The sequence below is a fragment of the Talpa occidentalis genome, unplaced genomic scaffold (genome assembly GCF_014898055.3).
Source record: "Talpa occidentalis isolate TD23 unplaced genomic scaffold, MPIMG_talOcc4v2.1 talOcc4.6, whole genome shotgun sequence".
NCBI lineage: Eukaryota > Metazoa > Chordata > Mammalia > Eulipotyphla > Talpidae > Talpa > Talpa occidentalis.
In genome coordinates, this window is record NW_023604972.1 from 81,596,667 (window position 1) to 81,615,652 (window position 18,986).

An 18,986-nucleotide genomic window follows, 5' to 3' on the forward strand; every position below is an offset into this window, starting at 1 on the left:
AACACCAAGTTTATGATTTATAGTCTACCTCTGTACTGAGTAACTTGTTATATACCTCATTCTTGTTTTCTATTTTGATCGTCAATTGTATTAATTAAAGGCAATAAATGTTGTACTCCAACTTTCTACTGAAAATAAAAGCTCTTGTAGTTTACTTCAATTTTGTATACAGGTTATCTGGTCTCAGTGTATACATCTTTTTACAAAATATATTTATTTAATTTGCATATAAAAACAGGGGTCTAAGCCAGAGGTAGGGGGAGGAGGTGATGATTCACTAGAGACAGAGTGGGGAGCAGAACAGGCGGATCCACTGAAATACACTGCTGAGAGGAGTAGCAGGAGAGACAGGAGAGGTCTGCTGTGTCATGTGGGTTAGCTCCCTGGCTGGGGATTGAACTCTTGCTGCGGTGGCTGGTGATAGCTTGATAGTGCTTAGACTTTAACCCATGAATCACCAGGGAGGCTCTCATTCTACACATCTTTTTTTTTTTTTTTTTAAGATTTATTTTATTTGTACAAGAACTTGGGTATGGGTCAGAGGTGCGGGAGGGTGAGCGAATTCACTAGAGACAGAGCGGGGCCGCTGCTCCCCTCAGCAGTGTTTTTGGTTCATTCTACACTTCTTAAAGAATTAAAGATAATACCTCAAGCTGATTTGTTCCTTCTGCTTTTAATTTAGTTTTGAAATAATATTTTAAGCACATTAAAATGAAAATCATCTTTCTTTGTTCCAGTTCTGCTAGCCCTATTGAGTTAACTGTGCTGCTTTTGAATAGTGTAAAGTGATCAGGTTACATCAGTTTCCCCTGTCAAAGGACCAGATACTTCAGTTTGGGGATTTGGTTGGTAGTTATGACTTGACTCCCTGCTCACAAGCCCAGGAGATGAGAGAATTCCTTAGCCTGGGGACTAGTGGAGGCCCACAGTGGCTGCTACGTCTTCCCTTGGGCTAGAGAAAGGCAAGTGGAGGTACTGTTGGCTTTGGGACTTCAAGTAAAATAGCAGCGATGGTAGCTTACATGTTTACAATGGGATTCTCTTGAGAGCCTTTTTCGTTTTAATATATTAGGTGGCAAGAATCAAATGTTAATTTAGTTTGTAACTAAGTTCTTGAGAACAGTACAAAGGTTTAAAGCTTTAAATTATTAAATATTCACAAGTAATTTTTGAAAATAGCACTGTAGCAGGACATTACCAAATGCTGATTGATCAGTGTTCTCTAAGAGACTGGTGAATTTCTGTTCAACTGTATTTGTGAAGTCATTAGCCAGAATTTGAAATGTGACTAACCTGAATGGAGATGTGGTGGGAGTTTAAAATATGCACCAGATTTTGAAGACTGAGTGCATTTATTTTATGATGTAAAATGTATCAGTAATTTATTGAAATAACAGTTGGTGTTTTAGGTTAAATGTATTAATCAATTTCACCTGTTACTTTTGATAACAGTAAGAGTGTAATTTCATAGAAAACTTCAGTGGATTGGTTATATTTAAAATGGAGATTTTATTTCCAGATAAAGCATACAATGACTGCTAAAATATTTTACTTAAAAAAATAATTTCTTAAAAGCTTATTGGCCTCTGCAATAATAAAAGAAAAATGTCTGAAAGGTTTGACTTTTCATGTGAAGGCAGAAGGGTGGATTTCCTTGTGCTTTCAAAGTGCATTTTGGATTTTATTGTCTAGTGAAAAAAATATTTTAGGACCAATATAGGTTGGTCAGTTCTTTGCTTGTTTGTTTTTTACTATTTTGGTAGTCTTCAAAGTGTGGTCCCTCATTCAGCGTTGTCTGCATCACCTAGCAAATTTTAGAAAAGCACATTTTGGGGCTCTACTAGATGTACAGAGTGGGAAACTCTGAAGGTGTGGCCTACTATCTGGATTTTAATTAGTCCTTTACATGATTATAATATATGCAGAACCACTGGCTTATGCTGGTTAGGGCCTACCCAGGAGATGGAGGAGATGAAATAGCAAAATAGGATGGTGAGCTAATTTAGAGATTAACAACACCAGGGAGAGAATACTACAACAAGTTGGTAGGGTTATGGGTGTCGAGGAGATCGGAATCTCCGGGTAGGAGCAGGGCCCATGGATGCAATTCAGCCCTGCCTGAGGAAGAGAAGGCAGGAGAGATATTCTGGCTCATGCCTTCCTCCTACTTGCTAGTTCTCCACCAGTGCTTCCCATGGGCTGAACCTAGGAAAAAACCTGCAAACGATATCTGCAGTCAATTCTCCTGAGAGATACGAACTCTCAAAGAAAACGTCTGTGGGAATAGGCCCAGAACTGGCACATGTGGTAATTATACTTTAAAATGGACACATACAATCATTAAACTTTAAAATAAACAATATTTTGATATAATTTAAAAAAAATTAAAGGCATTTTAATACCAAAACAAAATCCTAGAATATTGCTCTCTTAAAAGAATAAATTTAGCTTTATAAAAACAAAAGTGTGTTTTTGTAATTTCACTGTTGGCCATGGTCATCTTTTCAGGGACCAGTATCTGTGAGTTTGGGAAACATTACCTTGTATTTTTTTTTTTTTTTTAATCCAGGACCTTTTTTAATTCCAAAGTTAACTCTTCCTATTTAAGGAGTTACCAAGCTGTTTGTGGTTGTTTGCGCCCCCTTGTGGCAGATATAGGAAGTTTGCTTCCTCAATTTCTTGACTCTTTTTTGGAACCTCCTGGATATTTTTCTTTTCATAGTCATGCTTTCATTCATTGCCTAAAGCTTAGTCCTACCTTTTTGTATGTCCTCTTTGACTCCACTATTTACATTTCCACCCCTTAATTTTCCAGCCTTTCACCTTTGTTGTTTCAATTGTGATTAAACTATAGCTGATGCAAAGGGTAATTACAATGGTGAAACTTTAACAAGGAAAATGCAAGTTTGTAGACTTTCAGAATAAAGCAGGTAGTACTATCTCCAGCCTTTTAAGCCGTTAGAAGGGTCCTGAAGATTCCCTTCAGAATCTCTGAAAAAGTCATGCATTGCCTGATCCATAGTGTCCCCTCATCCCCCCTCCAGGCACCAGGATTTAACTGTTCTTATTTGAAAGAGCATTGTTTTATACTATTTGTAACAAAGGGAAGCCTAAGAAACTAACCACAATTTCCCCCCTGGAGGAAGACTGTGGAAGACTTGTGTTCTGAATTCCAATTGATTGTCTTTGAATCCAATTATGTGTTTAATGGCCCAAAATAAAATCTAACATTTATAAATACAAATGAGTCTTGAATATATGTTCTTCATACATTTTAAAGATCTGACTGTCTGTAGGGTAAGGTAAAAGGTATCAGGCTTTTCTGCCCTCCCGCCATCAGGATAGATGATGGCGGGAGGGCAGAAAAGCCTGACATTTTTCCTTACCCTACACTGTCCATTCATTAACTTTCTTGTATTCACATTCCAAAATTTAAGAAAAAAGGTTGTAAATAAGTGAGTCACTAGTTTCATTTTAATTTTTCTGTGACTTCTTATATAATAGGGAATGTTGCCAGTGAAAACTTAGGAATGGAGAAGCAGTTCTGTTTCATGAGCTCTGGTGGAAGACCAGGGATATTTTGTGTCCAGGAGGGTGAGCTAGATGTTGCAGAGTTTCTTTTATTTCATAGCACACAGAAAAAATATTTTGTGTAGTACATGTAGATAGATTTGTAACTGTAGAAAAGCTTCTGTGGGTCAGTGTGTGAAGACTTCTATCCTGTGAGCTGGTGGCCCCCTTCTATAACAGATGCCCCAAGAATGGAGGTATCGATATATCTTAACAGTGTTCACTTTCTATATTGGGAAGTTCTGCTATGTGGAGGGCATTTAAGGGGTATTAAATCCTAGACTCCAGTAAGGATACAGGGGTAAATTATAATAGTATTGGCTTGGTGAAATGCTAGGAAAGAGTTGGAGAGGTTAGTTCTGATCGTGGTGGAAAGGATCTAGCAAGGGTTCTAGTGGAGGTGGGGCACGGGGGCATTTCATCCAGGGGAATTAGTTTTTGAAAGATAGAGAGCCAAAAGGCAGAGAATTTGGGGAATACCAAGGATTTCTGAGGTGGCTGGGTATGACATTTGGGGATACAAGTAGGAAGCAGTATAGTAGGAGCTACATTTAAGAAAGTTGTGTGGGTGTGGGTTGACTTCAGGAAGGCCTTTTATGTGACTGAATGGGCTCATGGTTGTGGGTACTACTGCTGGTTTTGCCTTGGTAGGAGACTTTTACCCTCCCCCCTTTAGAAAAATGATCTTGGGGCAGTATAGGATGAGCTAGAGCCTTCAAGCATATAGGTGGAGTGGGGGTGGAGGGGTAGGGAGAGACATTACTCTCCATGTCATAAGAAATAATAAAGGTTTACACCTGGTGAAGGGGGATTGGGAGGGTTTCCTGAAATGAGAACCTATGTCCCTCCTCCTCCACTCCCCCCCACCACCCATTCTGCTTATTGATGTGAAGAAAGAAGACTTAGATTTGGAGCCCAGGTAAAGGGACCATTTGAAAAATTATAGTCTGTGTAGGGGATAAGGAGCTTGATTTTGACATGTGTGCATTTTAAGATACTTGGAGAGTAACAACTGTGAACATTTATAAAGTGCCTTCTAGGGACCAAGTACTGATCTAATAAGCACTTTCCTTTTTTTTTTTTTTTTTTTAAAAAAAAAAACACAACTCAGTTCTCACAACAACCGGAAGAAGTAGATGTTATCAGTTAGTATCCAATCAGGAAAATAAAAGGCATTAGATGTTTTAAGCACAGAAGGATTTAATACAAGGAATTGGTCACAGTGGTGTTGGAGGGACTTGAGGAACAAAAAGAAAAATTGTGTCTTGGGAGGGGTATATGTTGGAGCAGAAGGAGAATGTATGTAGGTGAATGTTGAAGGAGCAAAAAGAAGAGGATATTGCATGTGACCTGACAGCTGCTGGATAAACTGCATGCTCTGTAGATTCACTGGTGGTCTTCATTGGTTCCGCTGCTTTGGAACCACCATAGATGCTGCTGCTTTTGGAGGCAGCACCAGAAATAGGAAGCAAAGGCCTTTTTCTATCATTTTGCACTTTCCTGCCAGTCTTTCCCTTGACCAATTATGGGAAGCTGTTTGGAAAGGGAGTTTGGAAAACATAATTTATAGACTTCTAGCCCCTTGTAAATAAAGAGATAGAGCCAACAGAATAACGCCCAGTGAGGCAGATACTATTTTTATCCTTACTTTACAGGTATGAAATCTGAGGCACACAGAAGGTAACTAATTCTCCTAAGGTCACACAGCTATAACTTGGCAGAATTGGGATGTGACTCCAGGCAGTCTGGTTTTCAGAGTCTGAGTTCTTAGCTTCCCACTTTGATCTTTCTTCCACACATGGTTATTGTTTGATTTTTCTCCCTATTGCTGTGCACTTCAAATGTGCAGGTGTTTCCATTAATTTTGCTTATCCTGCACTTATTTTTCTTTTGATATCCTCTTACTGGCTGCAGTTTCTTACCCCCACCTCTGGAACTTCTGTCTTCAATGTCACCACTGACTTTATAGCCACTACAATGGGTTATTTTAGTTTCTATTTCTCCTTGATCTATTTCTGGCTTTTGATACTGATACCATTTATATGGAATTCCACTCCTCACCACTGTGATTCTGACTTGTTTCATTTTCCCCATACCTTACTGAGTCTCCTTGGTTTTCTTAACTTGTCTTCGCATTCCTTAGATCATTATGCTATCTCTTGGCGTGGGTTGGAATTTCAGTATGTTATAGGAAGCTACTTAATGCTCACGTATATCTAAATCATGACCAATAAAAACCTCAAGCACAAGATACTTACGACCTTTTTTCTTTGTACGGATTGTGAAGTTTTAGAGGAGTCAAAGCAGGGTCCCAATATGGCCTCTGCCTTGGGCAAGGAGGAACAGATACTGTGGACTGAAGAAGGACTCACTGAGTACCTACTATGTGCTAACATATTGCTAAGTGCGCTAAATGCACTGCTTCATTTTACTTTGGTGTGAGATTATTTTATAGATGAAGAAACCAACTCCTCGTGATGTATTAGTAATAACTTCTGGGGTTCAAACCCTCATCTGACTGGCTCTGACAGCTGCGTTCTTCCCTTTGGACCACTTGGGGAGAAAAGCCCCCATGTTCGTATCTGTTGAATAAGGGAATTGGGAAAGATAATTTTAAAGACACATTCAGTACCACACTCATTCTCTCCCACACTGGTTGTCTTCAGCAGTAGTTACTTCTAATATTGAAAAAGGAAGTTGCCCTCTCACTCCGGAAATGTCCTGTTTTATTAATCCAAACAGTACTAACATGTTACTTGTAAGAGTTAGGAAGTAGGGCAAAGGCATTCAGAATAGTCATGATGATACATCTTCATGTAAGTTTCAAGAGAGCCCAATTACCTCCAAATGAGGCTGCTGCCCAGAACATTAGAAGCTGTGGCTTTTATTGACAGGGGCTCCGGATAATAGCTTTGGAACAACTCCAATCTAAACAAAGGGCAACCTGTTATTCCATTGTATTTTCTGTTGAGAGCATTTGCTTCCAGATTATTAAGAATCCCTTCTTTCCTTGCAGGAAACTCTGAGATTTGCAAGAAGATAGTGAATAGTGTAGTTCTAATTTGTTAAGTAATCCTCAGTACCTTCATTTCCATATTTATAGAGGTAAGGTTTTTTTGTATTTACACCATAGTTGAGTTTTCAGTATGATTTTTTTTTAATGGAAATAACCTAGAGCGCACAGTACTTGGTTAATAGCTCAAAACACATTAGCTACTATGTTATATATAAAATACAATTAATGATTCATAGTAGGCACACCATTTTTGAGTAGATAGTTAATAAATCCTAGAAACATTTCACTAAGTTAAAAATAATAAAAAATTAATGCTTGAAAGAGATCATTGGTTTAGTACAATAAGTTAAGATAACATTTTTTGAAATTGTTATTTTAGATACTGAGATTAGATACTGAGATTAGAAGGGGGAACAAACCCCTTGAGATAGGTGTGCCTTTGCCTTTCTTTTATGTTTGCCCCTGAACTTTTAAATAAATTAAACAGTCTGGGTTATGGCTTAGTATGAAGCTTAACTTTTAATAACCAGTTTGCCTTTTGGGCAAGAACTATGGGTTTTCTACTATGTGTATCATTAGATGAAATAACTCTCACTGCGGGCCAGCTACCAAGATGGGATATATGTCTGGTATGTCATCAAATAATTTCCCTTTGATCACATTGCCCGCACAAAATCCAAGCCTGTCAGTTCACTGATGTAGAGCTGGCATGTGGAAGAGAGGCAGGTGATCTGTCCATCACTCCAAAATTTAGTCTCTGCTCTGTCATTTAACAGCTGTGTGAACTTTGGCAATCATGTATTCTTTAAGATGCAGCATCATTATCTGTGATGGTGTAGTAATATCTTCTTTGCTTAACTTAAAATACTTGTTTGAATGTGAGATGGTTTATAATGTGTGAAGGAAGCAGCTGGAGAGAAAGGTCTAGATACATTTTAGTTATCATATATTTTCTATGAGATATCCCTTTAAAAGCATAAAGTGCTATACAAGTGTTTCTTGGTGGTTAGTGATTTAACCTCACTGATAAACAGAATGTATTGTAAGCTGCTTCTTCCTGTATTGTTCTACAACCTGAAGTACCCAGTGGTTTTAGTAATAAGAGTAGCAGCCCTGGTGAATCCCTATTGTAGAAATTATTTCATGTGACATTTAATTCTATCTAAAAGTCTTTGAACATAGGTATATGAAACTCAGGATGTATTCTAGAATGAAATAATTTCATCATTGGATCATAGTTAGGTACACTCTTGTGATTTGTCCTAATAATAAATGAGCATTCTGTGTTAACCATCATTTTGTATAATAAGAGTAAATTCTGTTAATCTTTTGTAATAAATGTGTATTTTATAGTTACCTAGCATTGAGTATTCCTGGCATCAGGCTTAGGAATTTTGGGGATTTGGGTGGACTTTTTTAGTTTGGTGCTTTGGGTAGCTTTACCTGTCTTTCTGAATTACTATCTCACAAAGGTATCTTTGGCTCTTGCTCTGCCTCTGTATGTCTGCTTATTTAAGGTGGTGATTTGTGATTATCCTGACTTAACAGGGCATTAGTTGTTCCCTTGTATACTTCCTCAAGCACAACTCTGTTTGCTTGTGTCTTCTCTCAGGAACTGTCAAACTAGTAAGGGAGAGACATTATTAAGATTTAGAATATTATTAAATATGATTTAAAAAAAAGATTTATTTATTTATTTATACAAGCACTGGGTACAGTCAAAGGCGCAGGAGGGTGAGAGAATTCACCAGAGCCAGAGCGGAGGGTAGAACAGGCAGAGTGACGAAGTACACTGCTGAGGGGAGCAGTGGGCAGCAGGAGAGGTCTGCGTGCCATGTGGGACCCTCGCCCATTGGCTGGGGATAGAACCGGCGCTGCAGAGGCTGCGGGCAGCTTCGCCGCAACCCAGCGCTCAACCGCTGTGCCACTGGGGAGGCCCCTAAATATGATTCTTATCTAATAATGTAGTAAGTTTTTTAGATTAAGCAAGTGGTGAGTCTTGCTTTTTCCAGCAAATATTTTGCCTAAGTGTTTAGGGTACCAGTTAGTTTTTTACTTAAAAACAGACAATAAAATGTTATAGCATAGATCACATGATGAAGCACCCCGACTTAAAACTCATAAAGCTTTCCATTGTATTTAAAGTAAAATAATGTCTGAAATAAATTTAATGTCCTTAGTAAGCTCACAGTCTTACTTATTTTTTTTTGGTAACTTCTCCACAGTGAAAATTGGACCCATACAACAGATTATCTGAGACATCCTTATTGTTGTACTATTTTTCGTTTTTGGAAAAAAGTGTTAAAGAATACAAATTTCTCGCCTTGTATTTTAAGTTGGCAAATGCTTTGTGAACCACCCATTTTTCAAAACTTTATTGGAAGCTAATGGGAAATAAAATCATTCTGTACTATTACATTAATCAATCATAGTCAGTTTCAGTGTTACTCCTTTTTGTGTTTTCCTGTGCATTAAAAAAGGTTTTCATCATGTGCACAATTTTTATACCCAGCTCTTTTTGGTTTGACACAGTATGAAACATTTTCATGACTTGTATATATAGAGTATAATTTTTTTAGTGAGCATGTATAATAAACCAGTGAATTTATTACATTTTCTATGACGGTTCTTTCATTTTGGGCGTAGAGGTTTCATTTTATGAATAACTGCCACTTGAACATCTTTGCTTATCCCCACTCATATTTTAATATTTCCCCTTAGTATAGGCTTCCAGAAGAAAAAAGAAACTGAAGGCTAAGGGGCATGTGGACCTTTTTATGACTCTTTATCCGTATTGCCAAATTGCCTGTAGTTTCACCTAACAATTACCCTCATTAGATGTTATGGTTTTATATTGTTGCCAATTTAACAAGTTACCAAAAACTTCCCAAAAGCAAGTTACCTGTTGTTTAATGTGGACATTTTGAGTTACTTTGGAAATTAAATATTTTCCCAAATGTTTGCTGCTTTATCATATTTTCTATTTCATGACTTCTATTCTTGTCCTTCTCTTCATCTGTTGGTAAGGGTTGACCATACAGAGGCACAGTGATGGAGAGCATGGGATGACATTGTTTGGAGGCAGATAACCCAGTCCATACCTGACGTAGGCACACCGGAGTGGTGAATGTTGGCAGGTATTGTTAGCTGCTGAGATTTTCCTTGATATTTTGGGACATTAGGAATTCCTATTGTGATTTCTTTTCTACATTTCAAAAACTTTCCTTCTATTTTTCTACTAGTTTAAAAAATTCTTCACTTTACCTAGTTTTATTTTATATTTTAAGCTCTTTTAAAATTGATAATTTTCCCAAGTTTCTATGCTTATTATGAAGACATTATAGACATTTCTCAGGAATAAAATGTCTTATGCATGTTATAAATTTTTAAATTGATCTTTTTGTATTACAACTAAATGTTTATAAGTTTGTTGGAATAATTATGTTGTTTTAATAATTTGTTGTTTTTACCTAAATTACTTGTAGAGAAAACCAGGACAGGATTTATTAGTATAGTAGCTGGGTTTTAGCATGGTGATTTGTTAGTTTAGCCTGTAATAAACAGTTTGATTTGTTCAGAAGTCGTTGGTGACATATTTATCTTTTTTTTTTTCCTGAAGGTGAGTTTTATATAGGAATCTGTACCTCAAAATCATGTGGCCTTGTGTATAGAGTGTCCAGGGAGCAATTAGGAGGGCAGTCTGTTAAATCTTTTGCCTCAAGGCAAAACCATTAGGTGTGCTGTATATGAGCCTCAAGGGGTGTAAATAACCAAACCAGTCATGTAACCACTCAGTTTCTTTTCATTTCAAGACATTTGTAAAACTTTTAATCTGTGCAAGAATCAGAGGAAGTTGACATATTGGATCCATAGATTATTTTCCCTTACCTGATTATTTTGAGGAAGTTTGATTTCAGAATTTAAAAATTACTGACTGAATACAAAATGTGAACTCTGAATTTCATTTTGATGTGAGCATCCTAAAATTGCTCCATGATTTGAATGTTAGTAGATCTCTCTTAATGTCTGCATGAAAGATTTTTTGATTAATTGTAAAGAGATTATCTTAAAAATGGATTGATTATTGACTTAAAATACTATATAATATTTAGGAGTATAGCCTCATATTCAAGTAAAGGTATATTCCATACCACACCCACCACAAAAGTTTCTAGTGCCATTCACCAGTGTCATATTAACACCCCCCCCAACCCACCAGTTAGTTGCCTCTCTCCTCCTTCCTTCATCTCTTCTTACTACCATTTTATTCTTAGTCTAAGACTTATTTTTGTTGTGTTTTTTTAGTTTGTTTGCTTTGTCATAATTATACTATTCGTATTAACATCATATACATCTTTTCATGTCAGTAAATGTGTATTAGATTATAATTTTAAGCGGGTGCATAGTAAGTATTGCATTGAATGGGAATGCCACAGTGCCTTTTTCTATTCCCTTTGTAATGAACATTTTAGATGATTTCTTTTATCCATTTATTCATCCATCTGTCCATCCATCCATCCACTATTACAAAAATTGCTGTAAATTCTTACACATAACATTTTTATTAACTTTTCCAAGAGTTGTATTGCTGGATCAGAGGGCACGTTCTAGTTTTCTGCCCTATGGAAAGGTGATCCCAGGCCCTATGCATTGGTATCCTTGTATGTAAATGCCCACTTTCTAACACAGTGAGAATCAACGATAGAGGGATGAGTTAGAAATGCTTAGATTGCAGTCTGATCATAGTGACTGTTACTGTTAACACACATGCTCCCAGGGCTTGAGAGCCCACCAAGCTTGGCCCACGGGATACCAGCAACACAGGAAGTGATAACACGACTTTATCTCCCTCAGTGACCTGTCATGAAGTCCTGCCCTGCCACCCATACACCACCTGAGAGCACCTTACCACCAAGACCACTGCCCTTACCTCATGAGGAGTGAGTTGATTTTCATCCACATTTAAAGCAACTTTAGAATCCTCTGTTCATCAGTTTCTTACGTGCACATATGTGTGTTTGTTAAGGATTTCCTATCGGCCCTCTTGCACAATCAGAAAGGCCATTCTTCGGCTTGGTTGCACTGCAGGGCTGTCTAGTGCAAACTTAGAAGAGCTCACTGAGTGAGCAGGAGGGTTGTTCAATGGGGGCAGAACTTAGATTGGGGAGGTTGGAACCATTCTGGAGATGGATGGAGATGATGGTTACACATAGGTGAACGGAGTTAATATCACCGACTTGTGTACACTTGGAAAGGATTGAAATGGTAACTTTTATATCATGTATTTTACAACAATTAAAAAGTCACATCCATTCAAAACAAAGATTTTTTGTTGTTGATTTATGAGAATCATCTTTAGGAGCAAATTTATGGATGGCTGAGATTTCTCACTACCTTAATAGACAATCCTCAGCATTCTATCTGGTTTCCTACATTAGTTTGGTACTAAAGGGTGCTTGTATACAATTCCAGTATGGGTATGTGTGGAGGCTTCCCCGCAACAGTATACAATTCTCAAGACACCAGCTACCTGTCTTTCAGTTTATTGATAACTCAAGTCTGACATTGTCTACCTAGAGATAATGCCATGTTCCACAAGGTAAGGGCTCAGTGGCTTCTACTTAAGATACTACCTGTGCTTCTGACTGATTGGCTACAGACTTAGAGGTTCTAATGACCTCCTCTTCGCATGGCAGATGTCAGTCCCAAACCCAGGTTATTACCTGTATGTCTGACCAACTAACTATAAATCAGGTGTTCCCACAATCCCCTCCTCAGGTTTGACTACTTTCCTAGCACCACTCACAGAACCCAGAGAAACCTGCTTACTCACTACTGTTTTGTTACAAAAGGATATAACAAAGGACAGGTGAATATCCACATGGAAGAGATACATAGGCCAAGGTATGGGGAAAGGGCAAAGAGCTTTCATGCCCTTGTCAGGTGTACCCCTGTCCGCAAATCTCAAATTTTTACCAACCTGGAAACTCTCTGAGCTCTTTCCTCTTAGGTTTTTATACAGTTATGATTTAAGGAAAAGTATGATTGATTAAATCACTGACTACTGGCACTTGATTCAGGGAGAAAGGGGTGTGGTAAGCAGTGAAAGTTCCAACTCTCTAATCACTTGGGTGGGTCTGCCTATAATCTACCCTCATTTTATGGTGCTTCCAAAAGTCATCTCATTCACATAACAAGTGATACTTTTTACGCTTGGGGGATTTCAAGTGTTTTTGGAGCTATGAGATAAGAGCTGTGGGAGAAGACAAGTGTGAGAAATATTCTTAAAAGTTATAGTAGTGCAGAACATGAACAAAAGGGAGGGGATTATTCCTTGTCCTTATGATGCTATTGTGCATAATAACTTTAAACATGGGCTTTTTTCCACCTTAAAAAAACTCCTTCGACACTAAGCCTTCCATTTCATTCCTTCCCTTAGTTGCCCATCTTTTGTTGTTGTTGTTGTTTTCTCTTTTTTAAAATCCAAATTACTTGCAGAAATGACTATCCTCTATTTCTTCTCATTTCACTTAATTCTGCCCTCTACACTGTTCTCTGCCCCATTATCCACTGAACTGTACCTGTTAAGGATACCAGTATTACTAAATTCAGTGGGCTCTCCTTATTTGACAGCTCAGTACTCAACAAAACTGATCACTCTTTCTTGTAACACAGGCTTTACTTGATTTACAAATTCATGCTCTCCTGGTTTTTCTTTTACTTCTCAGGTAACTCCAGTCTTGCAGGATCACCTTCTTTTACCCACTTTTCTGGACCCTCTTTCTACTCTTGTTACTCTCAAAACTCCACATACCAAGCTTCAATTTTTTTACTTCTGAATTCCAGACTGCAGTCTGTGTACTGAATGTCTTCACTTGCTTATCACATTTGTGTCCCAAACTTTTCCTTTTTTTTTTTTTAAAGATTTATTTATTTATTTATATAAGCACTGGGTACAGTCAGAAGCACGGGAGGGTGAGAGAATTCACCAGAGCCAGAGCGGGGAACAGAACAGGCAGACTGACGAAATACACTGCTGAGAGGAGCAGCTAGCGTGGCAGGAGAGGTCTGTGCACCATGTGGGACCCTCCCCGGTGGCCGGGGATGGAACCGGCGCTGTAGAGGCTGCGGGCAGCTTTGCAGCCCAGCACTCAACTGCTGCGCTACCAGGGGTGGCCCCAAACTTTTCCTTTCTTAATCTGTCTTTTCCTGTGTGTCCTCTGGTTCTGTCAATGGCATCATCGACTGATTTGTTGAAGCCAGAAAATCATCAGTGTCTTATCATTTATACCTTTTCGAATGTCTCTCATAAATGAATCCTTTCTTAATCATTATTGCATCTACCCTAAGTCCAACTGTCTTTGTTCTGGTTCATTTGCAGTAACTTTTTCTTTCTAAGCTTCCACACTACAACTAACTCACTATACTGTACCCAGACAATCTTTAAAAAGCAGCTAACAATAATTTATTTTCCTATTTAAAATCCTTTTAAGGCCAAAGTCTAAAATTCCAAGTGTTGCCTGCAAGACCCTTCATAATCTGGCCCTGTCTGCCTGTTTCTTTCATCTCATATCTTGCTCCCACCACCTTTCAACACAGAGAACATGTTTCTGTTTTGATATCTAAGGTTTATATCATTAAAATTTTAGGATAGGATACAAATGAATGTTTGGGCTTTAAAGTGTTGATTGTAAGAGTATTGTTCTTCATATGTAATTGTTCTTTATTCATGTGTAGGCAGCCAAGTTTATGCATATATATCAAATGAGATAGTGTATATTAAAAGTGTTTGTAAGTGTACATATTAACATAAAATATTGCTTCTACTTTTTTGTCCCCATCTGTCATTCTTTTTGCTTCCATCTACATGATGATAAAAAAATACTATACATGTGTTAATAATTTTATAGGAATGTTGGGGTGGAAAAGACATGACTTTCCAATTTGGTGTGTCTTTTGAGTAGGGAATTAGATAAAAAAAAATTTTAAAAGTGAACCATTTTGTTAGGAGTGATATATGCTCAGAAGAAAAGGTTGCTTAGAACCTGGTCTGGATCATTTCTATTGGTCTTTTTCAATTCTTCATTCCTGTGTCTTTAGCTTCCATTTTAAGGACGCATATGGTGGCTGTGGAATATTTCTCATTTATGTTTAATTTAAGGATAAATTCAGTGAATATGCTGTTTTGACAGTATTCTGGCATTCATATAGTCCTAGCTGCAGGAGGAGGAACGCTGATACCAAACACCCCCATTATCTGTGAGCAAGGCTATGGTCTTTTACAGTGGGGAGACATACTAATATGAAATATGAATGCCGAGGTTAAGTCAAGAATGCCAACCATTAATACACTGTGGAACAAAATTACAAGACATTTAAAATCATTTCTTAAACTCCCTTAATTTTCCTGTAAATTGAAAATGGTCCCCAATAGAATGCTAGCAGGATTTTTGGAGGGGATTTGGAGCAGGATTTTTGAAGTGCTTGAACAACTAATGCCAGAATGCATGTGCATACAATAATAGGAACATTCTGAAAAATAAAAGTAATGAGAAGTTACTTACAGCCCTATATTAAAAGATACTGTTAAGCTACATTAAATTAAAATTGTATTATGAAGGTATCTGTGTAGATCTACAGATCAATGAAATAAAATATGAAGACTGGAAATAGACCTCAGCACACAGGTACAAAACATTGTCATCTCCAGTAACTGAAGGAGGTCATTCAATATATGGTGTTCACATATCTTAAAAGCCACCTGGAAAAAAATAAAGTTGTATCTAGTATTCATACTTCCTCTAGAGTGAATTTTAAATGACTCAAACTTTACATTTAAGAAACAGTCAGAAAAGAGATAGAACTAAATTGGGGAGAATTTTCTTTACAAGTTGGAATGGAGGTTTTTCTAACTTTGACATAAAACTCTGAAGCAGTAAAAGATTCATAAATTAAACCTTAGAAGACAGGGTTCTGTATGTCACATGCTAACTCAAGCTAAGTCAAAAAATAGATTTAAAAAACACATTCAACCTCTCAGTTATATAAAGCAAATTTCTTTAATGTTTGAAACATTTCTGCAAATCAGTAAGAAAAAGACCAGCAATTCAATAGAAAAATGGGCAAAGGATATGTATGAAGATTTTACAAATGGAGATAGAAATGACTCAATCTAAATCTAAAGGTACTCACTTTATAACAGAAATGCAAAATAAAACTGCACCAGATACCATTTTAAAAAACAAACAAACCTATCACATTAATAAAAATAAAAATTTAATGCATTTTTAGCTAGGGTGTGGAGCTAGGCATTCACTCTTTGCTGGTGGGAATACAAATTGATACACTCTTTATGGAGGATTATTTTGACACAATCCATTAGAATTATAAATGCATACGTTTTTGATCCAACAGTTTCACATCCAGGAGTTATCTTTTGCTAAATTGAAATGAAGTAGTTTATTGAAGCATTGTTTATATATAGTAAAACATTGAAAATCACTAAAGTGTTCACTGTGGGAGACTGGGTAAATAATTAAATTATGTTCCATCTACATAGTGGAATACTGTGTAGTGGTAAAAAAAAGAATGATGAAACTGTACTGATATGGAATAATGAAATACTTTGTTAAATGAAAACTAAAGATGTAGGTTAGTCTATTTTATGCAGCATCTGAATTGAAAGGAGAATAAATATATAAACATTTATATATTGCTTCGAAAAGATTCACAAAACGATAACTTAAGTTGCCTCAGGGTTTGGAGGCAAGGATACCCTTTCTCGCTTTTCTTCAGTTTTAAGCCATAATGAAAATTAGAAAGATAAATGAAGAACAGTTTGGAACTTAACATTACATCTGTATAATCTTTAATCAATTCGGGAACATTTTTATTTCTTGCTACAGTTTCTTTGACTAGACCTTGTGGAGGGAATTCTTTTTCTATCCTGGGAAGGATCTTTTGGAATAGTGAAGTGTGTTTTATTGCTTCTCTTTTCTTTTAAATCTTTATTGTCTAAACTACTGCACAGAAGTAGACAGTCATCTTAAAATTGTAGGGATTTACTTGTGGTTGAGTAATCCATTGCTTTTTAGAGTTTCATTTTTCCAGAGGGTCCTTCAACTAGTTTTGAGTTGATAATTGAAGATAAAGAATTTGATACTGCAAAAAACCTGAAACCCTTTTTTTCTAAGGCATATCGCAAAAACAGCTCTTTTGGGGATTTCTCATTTCTATTGGTTTTTACCTTGCGAAGGGATCTCTTTCGTGAGGGATAAATTAATATTTGGACCCACCCTTTATAGGCTAGAAGTGAAAACTAAAATAAGGCAGGATAAACCTTTCTTTTTCCAGTGTCTTTCCAGGATACTCATCCCCACTTCCAAAAAATTTTCTATTCTGGTGATACACTGAACATGAAAATATGCTTTTCTGGAAGTTGACATTATTAGCATGTCCAACACCCAGGGTAGGGAGGAAACCCCAATTATTGCTATTCAAAATGAGCGAAATGTGTGAGCACACTTTGAGAAAGGACTATTCCCATTGCAAATGCTAAGTTACATCCCATCATCAGTAAGCAAAATATTAAACCTGTTTGTATGATATTTAAGATGAGAAAGTGGTGTCTATTCATTATGACTTTGAATAGCTTTGGAACTGTTTTAATCTCTCACTGTCTGCACCCTAGGTTTTATTTTTATTTTTTTTAAAGAGGCATGTATTTTTATTTATTTATTTGTTTGTTTGTTTGTACATGCACTGGGTATAGTCAGAAGCGCGGGAGGGTGAGAGAATTCACCAGAGCAAGAGAGGGGAGCAGAGCAGGCAGAAGGACCGAAGTACACTGCTGAGGGGAGCAGCGGGCGGCAGGAGAGGTCTGCGCGCCATGTGGGACCCTCCTCCAGTGGCCGGGGAGCAGCCGGGGATCGAACCGGCGGCGCCGCAGAGGCCGCGGGCAGCTTCGCAACCCAGCGCTCAACCGCTGCGCCACCGGGGAGGCCCCCTGCACCCTAGGTTTTATATGGCTTTGAGTTATTCTCAGAATTTCCAGATTGTAGTAATGTACTTTGTTGTAGTAGAGCGCCAGCAAAAGTTTCTAACATTCTCTTTCCTAACCATATTTAAATTTACTTTTTGAAAATACTGTGTAATATCCATTCATAGTTCTTAGGACTTCAAATCTTGTCAGAACTGAGGGTACTGAGGTTACTGTATTTGGGTCAGCATCTTTTGTGTAGTTTGAGAGCCCTTCCGGGTGTTTAGGTCATCAGGTAGAGGTGCAGGGAGACTTGGTAGGATTGTCTGGCACAGAGTAGGTGCCAAGAAATGTTTGTTCATTGAAAATGTTGTCTGAAGCCTATGGAGATTATACTCCTGTGCACTGACCATTAAGTCATCTTCAGTGATGACTCGCTTTGGTTTTTGTGACAGCATTACTAACCCCTAGTTTAGACTCATTATTGAAGTCAAACTTCATGTGTTCATAAACAGTAAGTTCATAACTTACTGTTCCTTATATATGTAGTACATGTATTTGTAAATGAATCATTCTAGTACTTATTTTTTTAATGTTATTGCAAATTCTTTTTTAAAAGTGCAAGTCATGTCCAAATTTTGAACAGTATTGGACAATATTGAATTTATGTAAGAACATTTATTCTGGACAGAGTTCAAAGTAACATTGTGATACATTAATGGTTTCATCTTAAAATATGAAGGAAGGTGTACCTATGCTACAGTGGTGAGCAGTTGTCTGTAGTTTATTTTGTTCTGATCTGTGACACGTGGCCTCTTGTCTGTGGAAAATGTACAGTATATTACCTCATTGATCATTGTGCTGATATATTTTGCTGTGTTGTTCATTTGGGACTCCATATAACTTTTGAATGCCATGAGAAAAGACATTTTCTCCCCTTTTTATTAATTGAGGCATTCCTGCAGTGTGTAGTGAATAGATTGCTCTACCAAAGTGCATTATGTAATTAACTGTGTGGTTAAATGTAATACAGTCTTCAGAACAAATGCAGAATTTATTAGGGCTTTTCTTGTAGAAAGTGGGATGCAGATATCTTTCTTGATGTAACAGATGCAGTTGGTTGTAGCTAACATGTGTTATTTTAGTAAAGGTCCACCTGCTAATAAGCTTTTGTTCTTTGTTGAGGGATAGAAAGTAGAGTGATACAGATATGCTAGGAAAATGAGAACTGGAATGTAGACCAAAAGCTAGTCTGTTCTAGATGAATGCAGCCAAGACTTAAGTAGCATTGTGTTTATTGATAGACAAGTGTGGCTGGTGGTAGCTGGTCTTGTGTGCTTTCTTACATGCTTTCTCCTCTCTACACACAACTATCAGTTATTTGGTGATGAAATAGCCAAAATACATCTTTTATTTTTTGGA

The 18,986-nt window shown here is 37.3% G+C and overlaps 1 protein-coding gene across 3 annotated transcripts in view; it reads left to right on the forward strand.

The window, feature by feature from the left end:
* ZSWIM6 (zinc finger SWIM-type containing 6) overlaps nt 1-18,986 on the forward strand; it is a 176,275-nt gene that overhangs the window by 21,495 nt on the left and 135,794 nt on the right. Inside the window, exons 1-3 of one of the 3 annotated variants that reach the window (XM_037529512.2) lie at nt 3,414-6,675; nt 9,614-9,723; nt 11,441-11,526. The exons of 1 other annotated variant lie outside the window; for it this stretch is intronic. In XM_037529512.2, coding sequence (XP_037385409.1) covers nt 11,520-11,526 — 7 coding nt within the window. In that variant the 5' untranslated portion in view covers nt 3,414-6,675; nt 9,614-9,723; nt 11,441-11,519. Of the gene's footprint in view, nt 1-3,413; nt 6,676-9,613; nt 9,724-11,440; nt 11,527-18,986 lie in introns of those variants that run through there. One more of the 3 variants, XM_037529511.2, reaches the window with a different exon arrangement.